General features: G+C 44.5%; 1 protein-coding gene across 1 annotated transcript in view; it reads left to right on the forward strand.

Annotated features, from left to right (window-relative positions):
* Window positions 1-4630: 4630 nt before the first annotated feature.
* npnta (nephronectin a) overlaps window positions 4631-21853 on the forward strand; it is a 65992-nt gene continuing 48769 nt past the window's right edge. Inside the window, 2 exon segments of the mRNA XM_084318229.1 lie at window positions 4631-5077; window positions 19423-19523. Coding sequence (XP_084174355.1) covers window positions 5007-5077; window positions 19423-19523 — 172 coding nt within the window. The 5' untranslated portion in view covers window positions 4631-5006.

The following is a 21853-nucleotide window of genomic DNA, read 5'->3' on the forward strand; positions in this document are numbered from 1 at the left end:
CAAGCCACTGTCTCAGCACCACAGCAGAGATTTATGTTCAAATCAGCAACGGGGTATTACAAGGCGTCGAAGGCGAATACTGTCATGTATCAAAAACCAATAGTGACAGTGAACAGCCAATCGGTCGTTAGAAATCATGTTAAGACTACTGGTCAGACTACTGCTTGACCTTACTCCTAGAACCCACCTCACTCCTGCCCACTTTGACAACCTAGGATAGATAGATAGATAGATAGATAGATAGATAGATAGATAGATAGATAGATAGATAGATAGATAGATAGATAGATAGATAGATAGATAGATAGATAGATAGATAGATAGATAGATAGATAGATAGATAGATAGATAGATAGATAGGATGGCTTAGAGTAGACGACCGAGTACAGCAACTTGCAATGGGCCTGGTCTACAAGATACACCACACAACCAAGGTACCCATGTACATGTCAAAATACTTCCCAAAGGTCAGTGAATACCACGATCACAACACCAGAGGGAGCTCCACAAATCATGTTAAATCCAGATTTGGCTCAAACAAGGGACTAAACAAGTTTTGCAATTATGCCACATCAATGTGGAACGCCCTACCCACAGCTGTAAAGGAATGTGAATCACTACCCACTTTCAAAAACACTCTCAAAGAACACCTACGGGAGACTGCCATTCGAAACGGGTCCCTGTAAATGTCCTAACCCAACCCCCTCCAATGTACAGTAAATGACCAAGTATGGTTTTGTCAATATTCCAATGTACAGTTTTGCTTGTACAGTTGTACAGTGTCCCACACCCACCCAACCACCTCCAATGTACAGTCCCCCCCAACCCCACCCCACCTACCCAACCTCCTCCAATGTACAGTTTCTATGTCAAATGTATACTCTCTTTTCTGGACTCTTTTTGTATCACAAACAGTACTGTATTTGCAAATCTGGTATGTCATAAATGTATAGATGTAGCAGTACTGTCTATCTGTATGTCATGTATGTCATATATCCTGATAAGCTGTAAGCCGTATTTCGCCTAAAGGTACATGCCTAAGTAAATGGAAGATTGCTCCACTTCTGCAAGGTCAATTTGCATGTTCTTGGTATCTAGGAACATCTAGGGACCTGGGGGTATGTATTTCCATTGTCAGAAATATTGTGTCTGTTACTAGGCTTGAGTAAATTGTGATGATACAAAGGAGAATATAAATAATGATTTATGATTTTTGCATCTTTGATAAAAAATTGATACGGGTAAGAGAAAATGCTCACTGAGCTCATTCACCACCTTATTGAGATCATGTGTACAAAAAATCTAAGCAAATGAACCGCGGGAAGATGATTAAACAGAAGGATTTGTAGATACAGTAATTAATGATAATTGATTTTAATTATAAATTCATATTTGACCTTGACCTTATTATGGCCAGATCATACATCTATGGATAGGGAAAATGCTCCTCTTTCCAATGGCAGGGTTGAATCTGGATTTAGTCATTTCCTTGCGGTTTTTACGATAATTAGCATTTTCCGATAAATTTGTATTTCCGATCAATCGTATAAAACATCGGTAAAAATGGAAATATACACTTTGACTACTGTTTTTGATAGGGTTATGGTCTTTACTCTTGGCTACAAAAAAAATATTTAAAAACATTGACCTCTTAACATCCAAGGGCCCACATGTGGCCGATTCTTTGCCGACCTCTAGTGGCTCGGTGTGCATTTCTTTTAATACAATATATAGATAGAATTAAAGCCCTATTTGTTGCCTGTCGATTGCCCTTTCAGGTGACAAAATCCGTTCAGCGGTTCTCGAGTTACATGCCGATATGTGAGGCGTGCCCCAAAGTACGCAAAAGTACACATTACCACCCCCGATACCCAGGGCTCTAGCTCCGTCAATCATTTGGCGATCTCGAAAATCTTTGCACAGGGTTGTAGCCAATTAGTGTGGCTTTCCAATGATACCCCATGATATGATAATTGGGGATCTAATACGGTCTCTATTGATCAATTTATGATAAAGAAAAGAAAAGTCCCCTATAGGGGGACCTTAAGGCTTAACAGGATTATGATGAATTGAAAATGGGGGACCCTGATGTAACCAAGATGAAAGTCTTTCTCTGGTCTGCATTCCCCTTAACAATTGTATGTATTGAGCTGTACTGTACTGTACCCATTCTGCAATCTGTTAATAAAGTTTTCAATCAATCAATCAATCAAAGCATCCATCTCGTGGTCCAACATTACTGATGCAGATGGTGCTCGTTAATATGTTAATATATACAATTCAACCTCCCCCCCCCTTTTTTTTTGCTTTTCATGGACTCATTATAGAAACATTTCATTGATTGACATGGATTCTGGAGGCATGTGTTACAGACGAAGCTTTAGTGGATCACAGTTCAGAGAGGAGATGAGACGGGCTGCTCTCGTTCCCTCCTCAGACAGGCGGCGCAGACAGAAGAGCCCCCAACGCTTGAATGTCAGATAATCAGTCTTCAAATGACCAAAGTCGGACACAATCCTCTCTCGTGGAGACACACAGAAAATCTTTACAATCAAATACTGCGTGCCTTGTGTTTATAGGCTGTATACATGCCTGAATTACTACCTGGGAATACTGGGCAAATCACCCGGGGCCCAAGACCACGGACGTTCTGGAGCGTCCCAGGTTTGTGTGTAGATTAATTGCATCAGCTCACTAATTTCCATTGGGATATGTGCCCATACAAGCATGGTTTTAATAGAAAGTTAATTAATTGCGTGGCACGCTGACGCAGTGGTTAGCGCTGCTGCCTCACAGCATGAAGGTCCTGGATTTGACCAGCAGGGGGCCTTTCTATGTGGAGTTTGCATTGTTCTCCCTGTGTTTGCGTGGATTTCCTCCGGCTACTCGTGGGTTTCCCTCCCACACCAAAGGACATGCATGTTAGGTTTCCTGCCATTGCCCTTGACCGCGGTAGCTACTCATGGCGACGCTGGCGTTACAAATGGAAATGGAGTTGGTCCCCGGGCGCCGCACTGTGTGGCTGGCTGCCCACTGCTCCTAAATAATTAGGATGTGTCAAATGCAGAGGACGAATTTCCCCAAGGGGCTTAATAAAGGTTCAACTTAACTTAACTGAAAAGGGCTCCGGCATGCAGTTTAAAGTACAGTGGCCCCACTTTTCTCAAAAGGCGCTTGAAATGAATATTCCAGAGCTGTTTTTTGGCCCTGGACACTTGTGTCTGTCCCGCGTGGAACAAAGGGGGCCCATAACACTATCTTGCCCCGGGGCAACCTACTGGCAACCTCCGGCCCTGGCTACAGTATGTACACCAAACATGGTATGGATGCAGAATATGGTGGGGAAAACTGAATTTTGTCATTATTATCCAGTATCTTTATGAAAGCTTAAGTGTCATTGTTTCTCAAAACACAACATTTATATTGGTCCTGTTAGAGTTGATAGAGAACTTGATTTTTACTTGATTGGTCATTTTACATATTAAGTTTGTTTGTTTATTTATTTTTTACTCTGGGACAGTTCACATTAATGAACATCTTCAGTTTCCACATCAATGTAAATGTGCCAGATTTGAGCTAATTAGCTAGTTTCCATCTGTCTACCGCATGTATGGTCTGGTCTGGTCTGTAGATACTATATATAACGGATGGTATCGTGAAGCGCAGTCAAGAAGGGCTGGGGTGAGTAGCGGTGCTATGGGTTAAACTCACTCTCACATCCTCAAAGACAGATAGACACGTTGCAAAGTAGTCACCTCAAACTTTGATGCCGCGAGTCAGAGTTGAACCCCGGTCTCCCACACCGCGGGCAGCAACACAGACCGCTATACCAAGAGGTGAATTCACTTCTTTGTACCGTGTCTATGCGTCTTTTGAGGATGTGAGAGTGAGTTTAACCCATAGCACCGCTACTCACCCCAGCCCTTCTTGACTGCGCTTCACGATACCATCCGTTACATATGTTCCTTCTTTTTTCCCCATACTATTTTGTGAACACCAGAATATAGGCTACCTGGGTGGGCACCTGTGTGCAGGCTATGTAATTAATTAGCGTGTTCGGTTTTCCTAAGCATTCGCGGCACCTTTTAGTGGGGGGGGGGGCGGGGGGGTGCAATCTGGGGTTTCTTGGCAGTGACCCATGCGTTTGCAAATGTCTCCTACGCGCCCCCCGGGCAGGATTATTAGTGCAGTTTTAAACTGCTGGCTGGAAGTTGAGAGGTGAGAAAGCCCACGCCGCAGTGATCCTTTTTCATTGGATCATAGCCCACTGAACTTGTGCGGAGAGACTAGAGAGAGCTGTGGGGAGAGACTGGGGAGCTGTGGGGAGAGACTGGGGAGACTATAGGAGCTTTGGGGAGAGACTGGGAGACTGGAGACTAGCTGTGGGGAGATACTGGGATACTGGTGGAGAGCTGTGGGGAGATACTGGGATACTGGTGGAGAGCTGTGGGGAGATACTGGGATACTGGTGGAGAGCTTTGGGGAGAGACTGGGATACTGGAGAGCTGTGGGGGAGAGACTGGAGAGCTGTGGGGAGAGACTGGAGAGCTGTGGGGAGAGACTTGAGAGCTGTGGGGGAGAGACTGGGGAGCTGTGGGGAGAGACTTGAGAGCTGTGGGGGAGAGACTGGGGAGCTGTGGGGAGAGACTTGAGAGCTGTGGGGGAGAGACTGGGGAGCTGTGGGGAGAGACTTGAGAGCTGTGGGGAGAGACTTGAGAGCTGTGGGGAGAGACTTGAGAGCTGTGGGGTCCCTCGCACGCCGATAGAGTGCACTCCGCTCCACACACGCGTTGGGTCACTTCTAGGCAACAGACGCACCTCGGGAATATCGCAAATGAGCAGCTTCAAGGAGGACGCAGCAGGCAAACGTGTGTGAGAGAAAGTCTTCCGTTTCCTCCGTTTTCATTCTTCCCGCCGCGGTGACCGGTGCTGGTGCATAATAACAGCCTCTGGTGCATCTGGATTCGGGAGAATAAAGCGCAACGCGCGCGTCGATTCCTATAATCATGGAATTATGGATAAAGTTGATGCTCGTGTGCAGTTTCTGTTTTGGAGCAAGTGCAGAGTTTGACGGCAGGTAAGGCATCCTCTTCTTCAGACCAACAAACTAAATGCATATGCATGCACTTTGTGTGAATTGTGCTTTGATTTGATGTGGCTATATCCGACCTATATATCCAGTTTGTTTGAAACTGTAATTTCAGTTGAATTTCAGTTGTTGCGCTTACTAGCCTATTATGTGTTTAATTAAGCCTTATCTTGACCTCTAAATGTGGAGAGCATTTTGAAGATAATGTGACTGAAACGTGTTGATTTAATGTGCTGGCATTCTGAACAGCGCAATGTGCGCAACGATATACGGTGCCTCCGGGCACATAGAATAGAAATTCAGCACCACAAATCGCTCACAATAAACATTTAGGTAGTCAAAAATCTAAAATAAGAATACACACAGTCAAAGATATACATTCTAAAATATGTTCTAAAATATATATTTTTTTAATTATATAGGCCTACAGTCCAAAAAAATACAGTAACTAACATGTAAAATGCCAAATGTACAGGAAGATATACAAGGATTTATACTCTGAGCTCAGTGGCACATGAGGCGCGTTAAACAGTCGGATGGCTCATCTTCTGATTGATTGATTGAATGATTGATTGATTGATTGAAAACTTTATTAACAGATTGCAGAATGGGTACAATACAGTACAGCTCAATACACACAATTGTTAAGGGGATGCAGACCAGAGAAAGACTGTCGTCTTGTTTACATCAGGGTCCCCCATTTTCAATTCATCTCTTGCCTATACTTTTATCCTCATAAACTGCGGGCATCGTTCACTCCATTTGTCTAAGTTAATTCAATAATGCATAACTAATCCAACAACGGGCAAGCCCACTTCCACGGTGGCGTGAGTTTTGCGCTTTGAACTCCTACTGTGAATGAGTACCATTATTACACGAGCAAAACCAAACAAGCTATACACCCTTGTCCCCCACAGACGTTTCGCCTTTTTTGGGGGGAGCTGATCTGACAGCACATTGCCCGGCGGTTCATGTTCAAACACGAATCCGGTAAACTATGCGAAGAGAGGTGTGGAGGTGTGCCAAATCCAAGGAATGCGTCCGAGATTTAGATCAGCTCGCAGGGTGCACCTGAGTTGAACATGATGCATGGCGTTCATCCACGTTAGGCTGTATACTTTGTATTAGTCAACAAAAATACAAAATAAACTAGCTTATAAGGTATAGATATACACAGTGAATGTACCCCTTGATACTGAACTCTCGTCTTTACCCCCCGAGAATGCATATTAAATGTATAGCTTTCAAGTAATTGCATCAGGCTTGGTTATGAATAGACTGCTAGGTCATTTTTCTCTGCATTTGGACTAAAGTGCACTGCACTCGAGGTCATGAGTGGAATGCGATGCTTGTGTGCTGCTAATGTATTTATTCTTGTTCACATCGGAGTGATTTCCAAGCCCCTGCAGTGTAAAATATGAGGGAACTTGGCACAAACAGTTATAGAGCAAGACAGAGTTGGTACATATTTAATGTTACAGAGTTTTAAGGATATTTCTCCAGTGGGGAATGCAGTCAATTATTCTAATCAGATTATTCTCTTCATTTATCATTCTCAGACAGGCTGAGCCTCAAACGGAATCCTCTTATCTTATCTCAATCGATTTAACACTTGGGAGATGTCCACTGTTTTATTGTATTGAACTCTAGTTTGTGTTCCAAACAATCCTCCCTGTCAATTAGGGCCATCCAATTTAAACATCTTACCTATATGTATCTCAGACCGCTGTATGCCCTGAAGAAGGCCGATAATACATTTTTATTTTTATTTTTTGGTTCTACAATGAACTAAGCTATTTATTAAAGCCTTTTTTATATACAAGAAGAGTGCCTGGAACTTCCTTATTTTTATTCAACTGACTTCCCTCATCCAAGAGCACCTTTAAAAAAACCACTGGATTCACACCACAAAGATGCTGCAGCCCTCCTTCTTGTTCAAGATCTTACCGTATAGCTTGATATTACCGCAGTTTTCCCCCACATCCATACGCAAGACCGCCACAGTGGGCTATATGGCAAATTGGGATCACTCACTCACACACACTCACTCACCAATGGAGATCTGGCAGGGAGGTTTTGGGGGGGGGGGTAAGGATATTTCAAGAGTAACTTGGGCCAGGCGACTGGGTGGCGTAGCGGAGATTGCGCTCGTCACCAATGCAAGAGGCTGCGGTCTCGACTCCCCGAGTCAGCATTGCCTGCGGCTTGGGCCAGTCGTCATACTATCTCAATTGGCTGAGGTAGCGGGTGGAAAGTCGATGGGTGGGGATTTGGACGTTGTGGACAGCGACTCCTACAGGTCGGTTGGGTGATGCCTGTGCAGCAGAGACAGGAGGTATCGGGGGCAGCGTGAGCCTCCCACGCGTTACTCCTCTCCACTGAGAGTCCGCGCTGTCTGGTGAAAAGATGCGACAGCTGCCTCCTCGTGTACCGGAGGGGACACGTGATGCAAGGCTTCTATCCTCACTACAGCCGACCAGTGGGAGGCATAGCCTAGCAACGTTCAAGACAGGGGAGGGGAGAATTGAAGGGGAGAATTGGCCACACGAAATTGGGATGGGAGAAAAATAGAAAAAATAAGGAGAAAAAGTGGATACAAAAAAAAATAGTAACTTGGGCCCTTTTATACCCATTATCGTGTCATTAATTCCTCTGGTTGATCCCAGTGACCAAGGCCAGTGTGGAGGCCAGTGCCTTCATTTCACACCATGCCTGTGTGTGTAACAACTAGCCCAGCAGCATGCAGCATACAGTTAATTATCAACGTCTCGGCTGATGGAGCAGCTTGTCACGCCAGTCATTATTAGACAATTTTCATGGTTATAATCTTGCCCTGATTCGGCCTTCAGCCTCAATATTAATTCATAGATAGTAGAATCCCCTGAGAATGAGGCGCGAGCAAAAAGCCATTTATTACGCCGTCCTCTTCACTTAGAGCCTTTTAGAGAAGATGCCTAACAGGCTTAAGGGTCTGCGCCACATCAAGCATCGCCGTCAAGGACATTTTGCCCTCGTATAGCTCTCCCTGTAAAATGTCCCGCCTCTAACTGTGTTTAAATAATGTGTAGTAGTGTTGCCAGCTTACGACAGGCCTGCTTCCAGCTGAGCCGGCAGTATTCCAGATGGTAGCTAAGTGACTCTGTGACGAGTAAGCAGGACTGGGTGTCAAACCTCGCTACTGTTTGAGCACCGACGGAATCGTGCCCGTAGCACCAGAGCGTCGAAGACAACAGAGTATGAATAGGTGATTTTTTTCAGTTAGCCTACTCTGTCTGTCTGTCATCTCCTTTATTATGCTGACTTGCTGAGCTTTCTCCGTGCTTTATTCAATAGGGCCTATTCATTTTGATGTTTTGGCTAATGGATATTCTGCAATAGCTAAGAGTAATAAGAAGAATTATGAAATAAAAACACTACATCGTCACGTGAAAAACACACAACACAGCCCACTGTCAATGTCCGGTGACCTTCTCCATCAGCACAACCCTGCACTGAAGGTTTTGGCTTATTATGTTAAATGTCATTGTACTCAGCAAAATAACTCACTCAGCAAAATAAGGTATCGGAAAAAGGTATAATTTCGGTATCAAATCCCGACTATCAGTATCGGCATTGGTATCGAAAAACTTCAAACGATACACAGCCCTGCCAGTAAGTTCACCATTTGAGGGCAGAACACTTTGCCGAGATGAAAGACTACACAGGGTGGATATTGGTGATGTCACTAAACTGCAGTAGTCCAGCCCAGCCAACCAGCACATACCAGACCTGCTCAGTAATGGTACTCCAATGCCATGGGCTGGTGCCAAAAAGCCCATTGTTTGTATTGTATTATCCATGGATCCATGGGTTTATACTAAATGCTATACTGCTTACCGATAATACATCTTTAAGAGACAAGTCACATCTATGATATGCTTAACCCTTTCACTACCACACTACAGACGGTTCTGTAGTGTGGTAGAGAACGGGTTAACCTTCTGTAGTGTGGTAGTGAAAGGGTTAACACTTTGGTAGTGTGGCAGTGAAAGGGTTAATAGTCAGATTCCAGAGTGGGTTATGTTGATATAGACGTGAATAGCATAACAATATCTTTCCTAAAAATCAGAGAGGAAGCTTTACACGACTGCATTTTGGCATTTTGGTTCCCAGTAAACATTATGACGTCTATAAGAATGGATGACTGGTGGGCCAGGGTGTCTCAGCAATGTCCCAACAATATGTGAAAAGGAAAATCTGAGACCAATGTTGTTTCATCATCGTTGAAGTTCCTGTAGAACGATAAGATGAGGTTTTCAAATCCAGGCTAAGAATATAACTTCTTAAAACATCAGTAAACATACTCCTAGCAGCAGTGGTGGAATAAGTACACAGTTCCTTTAAGTAAAAGTAGAAATACCCAGATAAAATAGTACTCTGGTAAAAGTAAAACTCGTCAATTCAAAATGATACTTAAAAAGTAAAAGTAGAGAAGTAATTGATATTGAATGTACTTAAGTACCAACAATTTTAAGTATGCATTCTACATGATGCCTGTGTATTTCAGTCCTTGGAAGCGTTCAACCCTTGAACCATTGACCTCTAAATGTTATGTTAAAGTGGTACTGTACTGTATGTGGTCCAGTTATGTTGCTCTGATTATATCCTCTTCAAGTTGGTAGGCTTCAAATTTGAAAATACATTATCTTCATATATTTTTGCAACATTTTCTATGAAAAATCCTTTTCTTCAAAAGTAACTAGTAACTGATTGGCTCAGATGAATATTGTGGAGTAAAAAGTACAAAGTTCCCTAAAATGTTAATACTACCTCAAAACTGTACTTACGTAGAGTGCTTGAGCAGAAATGCTCAGTAACTTCCTTTCCACCACTGCCTAACATCAAGTTTCTGGGAAAGGACCTTCTATGACAGAATTTACATTTAGGTTGAATAAAAGGCTAATTTGTGTCAAGTTGTGATGCATCTTCAGTTGGCCTGGACTCCCGTTGGCCTGACAATGCTGCTGGCTTAAGTAATGTTCTCTGTTGCCAGGGCATCTGCACTGTAGTATCTGCTGAATGCACTCTCTGACCCTTGAAACACTGCACATGCACCTCTTTCTTCGACGCATAGGTTCTCTACATCCGTGGTGTAGGGGTTAAGTGGTTGAGTATACTGTAGCTATAGGTTACCCGCTGTATATGTACGCTTTGCTAGCTACATATCACATCCGGGGCAAATTAACAGAGAGTGTAATTAACTGACGATCTCCCGGGCGACGTTACTGTCATGTCAGTTCTTTTTTACTCACTTTGAAGCACTTTTTATCGCCTAAACATGAAATCCGGGCCACTTATTTGTCAAACACACACAAAGTTGTTTAAATGCTTCAACCTTTCTAAATGTCTGTTTTCTGGAGCCATACCATCGCCCAAGGAGATCTCAAGTTAATTTCACATGACTGGCTGTGTCATGAAGCGAGCAGAGCGTCGAGCGGATGGTACACACACATACACAGGGAACCTGCAAACCTCAACCTATACTGTACTTGATCTCCTGTGGTAATTGTTAATGTCCCGTATCATATCCTGACATTGTAATGATATATCCTTGGTAAACCACACACGGATCTGGCACCAGGTAGGACTACAGTGTGGTTCAGTGGCATCGTGCCGTGAGACCCGATGACTCCACTGGCTGCCTGTCAGGAAGAGGGTGGCAGGTTGGAGCAAGTCTTACTCTCAAGGAGCTACAAATCCGCCAATCTACTGTATGTCCGTGGGTATCATCCGTGAGGTAGAAGATCATGTCCCAAGGCGTGTTTCACATGCTGGACTGTGGATGAACTGGCCAATAGAATGACAGACAGATGGACGGATGGATGGACAGACAGACAGATGGATAGATTCACATAGATGGATGGATGGATGGATGGATGGATGGATGGATGGATGGATGGATGGATGTATAGATACATTCACATTTACATTTAGTCATTTAGCTGACACTTTTATCCAAAGCAACTTACAAGTTCTGTACGACAAGTCATCAGGAAGGGCACAACTCTATCAGCTGAGTAACAATGTTCATCAAAGTGTTGAGTGCTACAGTGTAGGTTAGTTTATTAGGACAAGTGCATGACAGTAAGGTTAGTTAGGGTTAGATATTCTCTCTTTTTTTATTTATTTTTTATTCAGATAATGGTTGAAGAAGTGCGTCTTTAGTCGACGGCGAAAGATTGGACGGGTTCGGCTGTCCTAACTGGGGTGGGTAGTTCATTCCACCATTGTGGGGCAAGGACTGAGAATAGGCGACTTCTCTTTGATGAATATTTGATGATGGATAGATTCACATAGATAGACAGATGGATGGATGGATGGATGGATGGATGGATGGATGGATGTATAGATAGATAGATAGATCACACCATCATTGCGCTGAATGAGGACTACTCTCAGAAGGTTGTGGCCTCGCTGTGCCTCTCTCTTCAGCATACTGTAACCTAGCCTAACCTCGTCCTCCACAGCAATGGATGGATTCCCATTCACCCTCTATAGTCGGGGGAAGATAGGCCCCCTCTGTTGCCATTAGCCATACAATGGAAGAGTGATGAAGGCCCCTACTGTAGACACCATTCTCTCTGGTTTTGTTGTTAAGGACCTTGTCTGGTTGTCTGCGTTCCAGAGGAGTTGTCACGCCGCGGCCTGCGTGAAGGGTAATAATTATCTGCTCGAGTTCCCTTAAGGCTGAGTGCAATTTAGAATCATTATGCACAGCCTCAGAGGGTCATAAATAAGGATATTATGCTCATGTCCATTTGATATGCCGGCACACAGTGCAGCAGAACCTCTTGATGGGGGGAGGTTGGGGTTCTCAAAATGTCTTTTATATAAAAAAAAAATAAAGTATTGTTATTTATTTCATTTGGTGTCAAGGCTCTGTGTGGGTCCCAGCAGCGCTGTCGCTGATTACAGTCCCGCTGTCCGTGTCACAGAGTTGTCACTTGTCACGTTAACATCAGCGTGAGGGTTGACAGGACACACATGGTAGAGCTGATGTATGGCATTATAGCCTTGTTAATGCATAGAGTCGGTGGGGACTCGGGACTGTGTGCTGCGGCGCCGCTGCCAACCGCCGTGGGCCGACGAGGAGAGAGAGGGGGAGGCATGAAAGTAAACACGGCTGGTTTCATATTCACATATGTGTGTGTGTGTGTGTGTGTGTGTGTGTGCGTGTGCGTGCGTGCGTGTGTCGATTACCATGGGCGTCAAAGCTTCAGTAGTAGTTATCATTGAATAATCGAAAGCTTCATTCTTCCCTCACGGGAGTTTCAACACGCTGGGTAAATGAGGGCTGTGGGTTTTGACATTGTCGTGTGTGAAGAACTGATTCTTGAAATCAAAAAACGTTGGATTATTATTTCTATAAGCTATTTCTTATGCTGATGTATAGGCACATCTCTGACCTCGACTACCCTGGTGGTGGTGGTTGAAGCTTCGAAGCTTTCGGGCTCCAGCCCTGCAGTGCAGTAGTGTAAGACCGGGATTTGATTGAATAATTCAGGACCTGTTGCGTCTGAGGAGCCTCTAGTCTCCCACTGCGCCGCCCTGTCCCTCCCAGGTCAGCCCTGTCTGCTCACTGTCCTCTGGGTGTCTGCTCCGTCGATCGCGTGCTCTGCCTCCCCTCGCCACATCAAGTGCATCAAGTTCATCACGCCTTATGTCCATTTGATCCTTCCACCATACAGAGTTGACTGAATGGCCATATGGTGTTTTTATTCTCCGTCCTTGTGTTGAAAATGCTTCAGGCAAACATGTTATCATGAGCTCCTGGCTGGAAAAGACTCTGCCACCAGTACCACACTATCATATACTCAGGCTCTCTCAAGGTGGTTAAATTACCTTGGAATAACAGGCCACAGTTTAGCTAAATTATTAATGCCTTGGTGGACCAATTTGCTTCAGCTTTGTCTCCACGTAATTATGATTGTTAATTAGCGACTAACCTTGTACACTGTAGCAATTTGAATGATGTTTTCCCCTTCCTTGATCGGTATATTTTATTGATATTTATTTAAGGAAAAATTTGCTGCAAACACAGGGATTCACTTGGGTTTTTTCCTGTGTAGGACAGCAGGTGCTGTGTGTGTCACAAGCAGCTGGCAGGTAGGGGTGTAGAAGAGCCTGGGGCCAAACCGTGGTTGATCCTCAAACTTCTCTTCTCTTCTCTTCTCTTCTCTTCTCTTCTCTTCTCTTCTCTTCTCTTCTCTTCTCTTCTCTTCTCTTCTCTTCTCTTCTCTTCTCTTCTCTTCTCTTCTCTTCTCTTCTCTCCTCTCCTCTCCTTCTCTCCTCCTCTCCCCACGCCAATGCTCCCACCTCCTATTCTCTCCTTCCCCCCTCTCTATATACTCTCCTCTCCTTGCCCCATCTTCTCACCTCTCCCCTCCTCTCATCTCCTCTGCTCCCCTCTCCTCTTCTCCCATCATCTCTCCTCCCATCTCCTCCCATTTTCTCTACTCTCCCCTCCCCTCTGCCCCCCCCCCTAGAGTCCTTGACTAAAGAAATTAATCAACTAAATAGCCAAGTTGATTTAATCAACAAATCTGTAAAAATGTGTTTCCCTGCATTTACTCATGCAGAAGGACCTCTTTAGATTGAACGCTTACCAGATATGTGCTCATCGGGGCGCCAGGGTGGCGCACCACGTAGCTGCGCTGCAGTGCAACGCGGACGTCCCGGGTTCGACTCCCGGACCTGAAGACCCCCAAGTCTTCTCCCAACCTTCCTCTCTGTCGGGCCTGTCCGGAATAAAGCAGTAAAATGCCAAAAAAACAAACCTGTTAAGCTGTAAGGTCCCCCAATTGACCGTATTAGATCCCCACGTGGGGTATCATTGGAAAGCCACCCTCATTGGTTACAACCCTGTCCAAAGATCTTCGAGATCACCAAATGATTGACAGAGCTCCGGGAGTCGGGGGTGGTAATGTGTACTTTGGTGCACATTATCCAGATTTAACACTGCCATTGGAAAGAGGAGCCTTTTCCCTGTCCATAGATGTATGATTTGGCCATAATAAGGTCAAGGTCAAGTTCAAGGTCAAATATGAATTTATAAAAAAAAATCCTTCTGTTTAATCATCTTCCCTTTATTCATTTGCTTAGATTTTTTGTACACTTGATCTCAAGAAGGTGCTGAATGAGCTCTGAGCGAAATCTCTAGGCCCGCAATTGTAACATGGTTCAGTGCTAGGCTCACACTACCCAAATGCAGCACTGAACGGCACAGGAAGTCCTTCATTCCAACAGCCATCAGACTATACAATGCATCACTGTGCCTCACTGCATCACTGAGCACAGAGTGGCAGCTCCTAGCGACTAGCGGCCTCCAGACTCCACAACAGGGGGCAGCGACTGCTGCCAGACATTGACCTAGGACTAATAGGAACCCAAGGAGGACAATAACACTACCTTAGGCATACTGCACCTTATGTGGATACTGTGATACTGTGAATAATGTATATTTCAGTTAGTTAGATAGTAAATTATAACACTACCTGATGCATACTGCACCTTAAGTGACACTGTGAATACTGTGAATATATATTTCAGTTAGTTAGATAGTAAATTATATTGACCTATTTGTTTACACTGCTTGTGTTGTTTTTACTACCTGTACCCCCCCTTCCCCCATGCTGCTATGATGCCTCTCAGTATATTTTTACTGTATTTATTTACTGTATATTTTATTCCATTTGTATTCAATTTTACTCTACTCTTATCCTAGGCAACTTGATTTGATTTGTTTTATTATTCTAATTCGTGACCTGTTCTGTCTAAATATTTAAATGTTGAGCGATTTGCAGTGTCAAATTTCCCACAGGATAATAAAAGTATTTCTATTCTATTCTATTCTATGGTGTACACTAGGGATGCCCCGATCACGTTTTTTGCCACCGATACCGATCACCGATCGTCGTGAGCCATATCGGCCGATACCGATCCGATACCGATCGTTTTTGATTAAAAAGAAATTAAAAATTATTTAATATAATTTTTTTTTTTTTTTTTTATAAAATATATATATTATATAATTAGACTTGTACTTGTATTATCTGCGAGACATCGCCACCACGCAACAAGTCAAAATGCTCGCTATCTGCAAACAGCTCCACTGTCTGTGTGTACTCTAGTAGCCCTAGCTCCAAAAAGGATTCTCCGGCGCTGCAGCGGGACCCTATTGCCTTGGTAACGTTATGCTTTGGTCATTTCACATTCAGCAAGCCCTCAGCTCGAATACGCATTCAATCAATGTTATAAGACATTGATATCAGGAGCTATCTGTAGCTACTGCTAGCCGGCTAGATGACGTTAAGACAACTATTTAGTTCAATCGGACATTTCGTTTTGAACCGTGAACTAACGTCAGCTAACGCAAGCTAACGGAGATATCAACATGGGCTACTAGACTTCCTGGGGCATTTGTTGATATCCGGAGCTATCAGTAGCTAGCCGGCTAAATACCGTTAGACAATGCCTACTAAAAGTGAATAGTTGACTGGGTAATTTTGTTTAAACAGTAACGATAGCTAGGTAGCTAACGTTAGCTCAGGTCGAATGCACTGATTCTAGACTCAGCAGAGGAGGTCCGCGCGTCCTCTGTGTTTACAAATTCTACACGGGTACGGGCGGGGCTAGGGAGGAGGAGCAGTTTGCAGGTCCTGTGCGTCTGAGACAAGCGAGTGAGATATCCACTTGATCAGTTTCCGCGCTCGGCGAATATGACTAATTATCGGAATTCCCCGATCGCATATTTATACTGATTATCGGCCGATAACGATCGGTGGCCGATCGATCGGGGCATCCCTAGTGTACACAGATGTGTACACAGATGCACACAGATGTGTACACAGATGCACACAGATGCAAAATAAAATCATAATTTATATTCTCCTTTTTTTTATTACAATTTACTCAAGTTTAGTAACAGACACAATATTTCGGACAATGGGAATACATGCCCCCAGGTCCCTAGATGTTCCTAGATACCAAGAACATGCCAATTTACCTTGTAGAAGTCGAGCAATCTTCCATTTACTTAGGCATGTACCTTTAGGCAAAATTTCTGAAAATAGGGCTACAGCTTAACAGGTAAAAAAAGAGATGTGCTCATTATTTTTCAGAATAGAACTCATTCAGCATGGGAAGAAAACAACAACAACAACACAAATATGAGAATCAACAAACCATAATCAGTTTTTGAATTGACTAAGAGTAGATAGCCCTACCTCCCCCACCTCTCCTCTCCTCTCTCCTCCCTTCTACCCATCTCCTCCATCTACTGTCCTCCCGTCCCATCTCCTCCTATCTCCTCTCCCATCTCCTATCTCCCATCCTCCCATCTCCTCCTATCTCCTCCCATCTCCTATCTCCTCTCCTCCCATCTCCTCCAATCTCCTCTCCTCCCATCTCCTATCTCCCATCCTCCCATCTCCTCCTATCTCCCATCCTCCCATCTTCTATCTCCTCTCCTCCTATCTCCTCTCCTCCCATCTCCTATCTCCTCTCCTCCCATCTCCTCATATCTCCTCTCCTCCCATCTCCTCCTATCTCATCTCCTCCCATCTCCTATCTCCTCTCCTCCCATCTCCTCTCCCCAGCGCGCTCTCTGTTCTCTGAACTGTGTGCTAAGAGCACCTGTCTGTCTGGCTGCTTGCCTGCCCTCCAGTCTGCCAGGCAGCAGACAAACATCTCCCCCAGACCTGCCGGTCTCACTTAGCATCCACCCGATTGGCAGTCAGGGGGTCCAGCATTAGCATTTCCTTATCTTGGCAAAGAGATGCTAACAGGCAGGGATAGCAGCAAAGGACGTGCCCTGAATACCGAGAGCCGGCCTCACACTCCCATCAGGGCACAAGTGTTTTGCCTCTATTGTTTGTCAGGGGAAGTATTTTCAGAGACATTTTTGGCTACTTGTGTGACTGCATCAGAACCCCCCCCCCTCCTGCTCATAATGGTCTTCATGCAGGAATCCCTGAATGTACAGATTTCATTCTACAGAGCATTAAAGGAACACGCCAACATTTTGGGAAATTAGCTTACCGTCTTCTCCAGAGAGAGACAAGCAGATAGATACCAGTTTATTCTCTGTGCGTTCAGTAGAAAGCTATCTGGCTGCATGTTAGCCTAGCTTAGCACAATGAATGGAATGACCGGTTAGCCTAGGCATTGTCCAACTAACACCTTTCCCGAAGGCTAACCGGTCATGTCTGCTTCCATTCATTGTGCTAAGCTAGGCTAACATGCAGCCAGATAGCTTTCTACTGAACGCACAGAGAGGAAACTGGTATCTATCTTCTGGTAAGCTAATTTCCCAAAATGTTGGCATGTTCTTTTAAGGAAATCTTAAGCATTCTATTTTCTCAAGGCCCCTAACACAGTCACATCAAAGAGCCAGGGCAGCCTCTGCGGTCTTGGTTAGCATGTCAATTGATTAGCGGTTCACATACAGTAGCACATGAAATTGGTGTGTAATATCTAAAAAGACGTCCTTGTTATTTCCTTTGTGGTCTTTTCATTTATTCAGCAGCTAGAATTTATCCGGCGTGACACGGCTGAACTTTCTAACCGTTCTGCTCAGTTTTTCATCTGAATCCTTAAATGGTCTCGTTCCTCCTTCATTCACCGTCCACAAGTATGTGGAGAGAGCCTCTTCAGTCTTCACAGATAAAACGCTAATCCTAGTACAATGTCTGCCAAGAAACTAGTTCTCGCTCTGAGCAATAAGATAGAAGAAAGCATCCAAATCTTTTATTTTTAATTTTTTATCTTTCGTCTTTTCATTTATTTATTTATTTTTACCCTGGTGGGAATTGCCACGTATTAGGGGTGGGAAATTAATCACATTTTATTTTCAATCACAATTTTGGCTTCCAACGATTATGAAAATAATTGAATAAACTTTGAAGTGATGTCATGTTTTTGAGTCATTTAATGTTTTAGTTTTTCAAGTAAATTATATTTAAAGTTCAAGGAAATTCACTGTTAAAAAGACAATAAATGCACGATGTTTCCGAAGTCAATGAGGAACCGTGTTAAATCAGCGTGATCTCAATGTTGACAAATGATCTCCTCTCCTCTCCTCTCCTCTCCTCTCATCTCATCTCATCTCCTCTCCTCTCCTCTCCTCTTCTCTCCTCTCCTCTCCTCTCCTCTCCTCTCCTCTCCTCTCCTCTCCTCTCCTCCCATCTTTTCTCTTTTCTTCTCCTCTCCTCTCCTCCCCTCTCCTCTCATGTCCTCTCCTCTCCTATCTTCTCCTCTCATGTCTTCTCCTCTCCTCTCTTTTTCTATCCTCTCCTCTCATGTCTTCTCCTCTCCTATCCTCTCCTATCTTCTTCTCTCCTCTCCTCCCTGTTCTTCTCAGCCCTCCCCCTAGAGTCCTTGACTAAAGAAATTAATAGACTAAATAGCCAAGTTGATTTAATCAACAAATCTGTACGAATGTGTTTGCCTGCATGTATTCATGCAGAAGGACCTCTTTAGAGATGTGCTTATTATTTTTCAGGATAGAACTCATATAATCGAGCAGCTCTACCAGGTATGTGAAATAACTTCCCCACATTTCTCAGCGACACATATAGTCAACGCTCCCAAATACCACTGTCCCGGCTGTTGAAACCCCGCTCGGGTGAAAATAGAGATAGCGATGCACATTTTGAAAAAGGCACCATGATAACAAACACACCCTTATCTGTCTCCCACATGTCCCGTGCTCTGTACAGTAGGAGCAGCTCAGCTTAGATATATCTGTCACCGGCGTTCACTGATGTGAGGAGAAGCTTGTGTTCAAATTGGGTCTGACATTCTCTCCCCGCAGGTCTCAGTTTTTGGCATCAGACAAAAATGTAACACGCCTTGATATGTACTCCTGCTTTCTTCTTCTCTGGAAGAGAGATGTGTTTCCCACTCCTGCAATGATGTGATTTATTTATTTATATGTCCTCCGCACTCATATACAGTTTGTGAAAAGAAGTTAGTTTTTCAAGGCCCGGTAGGATTTATATCGCAGAGTATTTCACATTCACTGTCTTTACTCAGTGAAAATACACTATGCGGTAGTTATATATAACTGAGTGTTATGCAGTAATAACAAATTGACTGTATCTGGAAGACAAAAACAGGAAACCAACATATAGCTATGAAACCGAAACTGAAGACCGATGTAGACCGCGGTATGTCTTTTTCCTGGCTTACGTGGGTGACAATCAATATGAGAGCCCCCCCCCCACCCCCTCTCCCCCGCTTTTCATTAGAACGTTTTAATTGGCTGTGAACTAATTGTGTTGTCTTCCCGACAGGTGGCCACGGCAGATGGCCTCGTCCAATGGCCTGTGTCGCTACGGGGCCAGGGTGGACTGCTGCTGGGGGTGGACACGGCGTTCCTGGGGCCAGTGTCAGCGTGAGTTCCACTATGCCTGCTGCTGCTGCTGCTGCTACTGCTGCTGCTGCTGGGGGGGGGGATTGGGTGACCTGGGCTAACAAGGTGGCCAGGGTTGCCAGGGTTCTAGCCGGGGTCATAGTCGCCGTTAGGCCAGGGTAGAGACACTATTACCGCACAACTCACAGTCACTGTCGTACAAGGCGTCGGGGAACATTCCTACGCGCAGTGTCGCGACGCGGGCTGACGAGGGTGACGTCATGTAGGACAATCTTTGGGGTGAAGATTGATTCCGACGCTGCCTGGAGGATGTTTATATCCATGCTGCTGGGGTGGCTGTTGTTACGGGGGAGAGACTCTCTGGGCTGCATTGTGGAAAAGCTATAGAAGGATAATGGATAGTGGATGGACTCTGTGTATTCCACAGCTGTTCGTAGACGTTAACTGCGCTTACCTTTGATGTCGGAGGATTCAGAGGATGGGGCCCTAACCTCAGATTTTGTCCTGTATTGCACCACAACGTGTCTCCTTCTCCTATTGCCCATATTCACACTGCCGGCCGAGGGGTGTGGGGTTGGGGGGGGGGGGGGGAAGGAATCCCAACCTGAGCATAACATAGTAAGAGCAGAATGGCCACCATGTGAATATGGCCAATAGCAACGTTTACATTTTAGAAACGTTGAGACAGGAGGCACGTTGGCTTGCCTGCTACAATGCTACCCGGGGAAGTGTGAATATATTTTCAGTAAGTGAGGTTCCGAGCACGGCGGGCGGCCTGACAAATGTGAGATTCTCTGCATGGCTTGGTGTATATAATGCGATGGTACAGCTGTCGCTTCGCTGCGGGAAGTCAAGGGGAGGTTTCCACGCACAAATGACTACTGTATATAACACTATAACACTGCATGTTGGCTCCAGCCACTGGCCGGCCCAGATGCCCTGAGCTGAAAGCCAGTAACAATATTGTTTTCTCATTCACTGGGTCACTTAATAAGCATTTGTGTCTTTCATTCCCGAAGACGATGTTTGTTGATTTTTCTCCCCTGTTCTCGTCATGCTGTAATCGATTTTTCAAACTAATTTCATGTTTTGTTGATTTTTACTGTGGGAAATGTGTCATAATGTCATATACGCTGCTTGTTTGGTCCAAAGGTATCTAGTGCACATCAAGGACTGTTGAATTGTTTCCGCCATTCGTTCCCTCCACCGCCACATTTATGCGGATCAGTGCCATTTCCTTCTGTTGTCGAGTGTTACTCTTAATGTTGTGTACTGTATGATTTACTGTCGGATTCCATGGTCTCTCTGCGGTGGTCTCACGTTCCTCTTATTTCAGCCAGATTAGACTGCGGTCTCTACGCCGAAACACTCTCCAAATCACTCTGCGTTGCAATTCTCATTTATGTAAAAAAACGGAATATGTAATTATACACACACACTACATTAACCCCTGACTTGAGAGAAACAAGTTATGATAATGTATTCTGAGCCAGGGCAACTCTAATAACTCAAGGGACGCTTCCGCAGTGGAAACATGAGATGTTTTTGCCAAATACTCTGGCCTTGTTAAGAAAGCACCTTTTGCCATTTCCTGAGGCCCTTGACACTTGAACTAAACACATTGTAATTCGATGATATAAGCAAAACACCACCACCGTCTCTCTTTTCTCAGACCCACTCATTTGTATCAGTTGGTGGTTGACGTGTGTGAGCATGCACGGTGCCAAACTCCTGCTGTAGCCTAGCGCAGGCAGGAGTCAGCCAGCCGAAAACCTCCCACTGCATCTGTGCTCGGCTCATGCTGCCTACCAGCTGCCTATGGCCAGGACATTGGAGGTGTCACAGGGTGGCAATCAGTTCGCGGTGAAAAACAAGGAGAGGACGTAATCGGCCCAGAAGCCGTGATTAGTGGGGTAAGACACGCATGCTAATGTTTTACCTCAGCATAGCTAATCAAAGTGTCGCACAAAGGTTCTAGCTCGCTCCCATGACGACACTCTTCCTGTTGTCGTTCCCTCTCAGACAGGATGTTATATCATAGATGGATGGCACAGCTTTACCTTGTTTTGGCTCAATAAAGATGTCCAAGGAACGGAGATGATTTAGTAGCTAGAGCTACAAGGAGTTAGCTATGTCAATGTTTTAAGTAGCGATGCACCAATACCGATACCGGTATGGGATATCGGTCCGATACTAGGCTAAAATAGGGTTTCTGAGAATGTTCCCACTACGAACATCTGATACAAAGAAAAATTGTAACATGATAGAAGCATCTATCCAATGGAGACAAATGTATTACCGGTATATATCTGAATCATTTGTATCCAATAACTTTGATGGATTGGATCAGA

The sequence above is a fragment of the Notolepis coatsorum genome (assembly GCF_963971535.1).
Source record: "Notolepis coatsorum genome assembly, chromosome: 7".
Lineage (NCBI taxonomy): Eukaryota > Metazoa > Chordata > Actinopteri > Aulopiformes > Paralepididae > Notolepis > Notolepis coatsorum.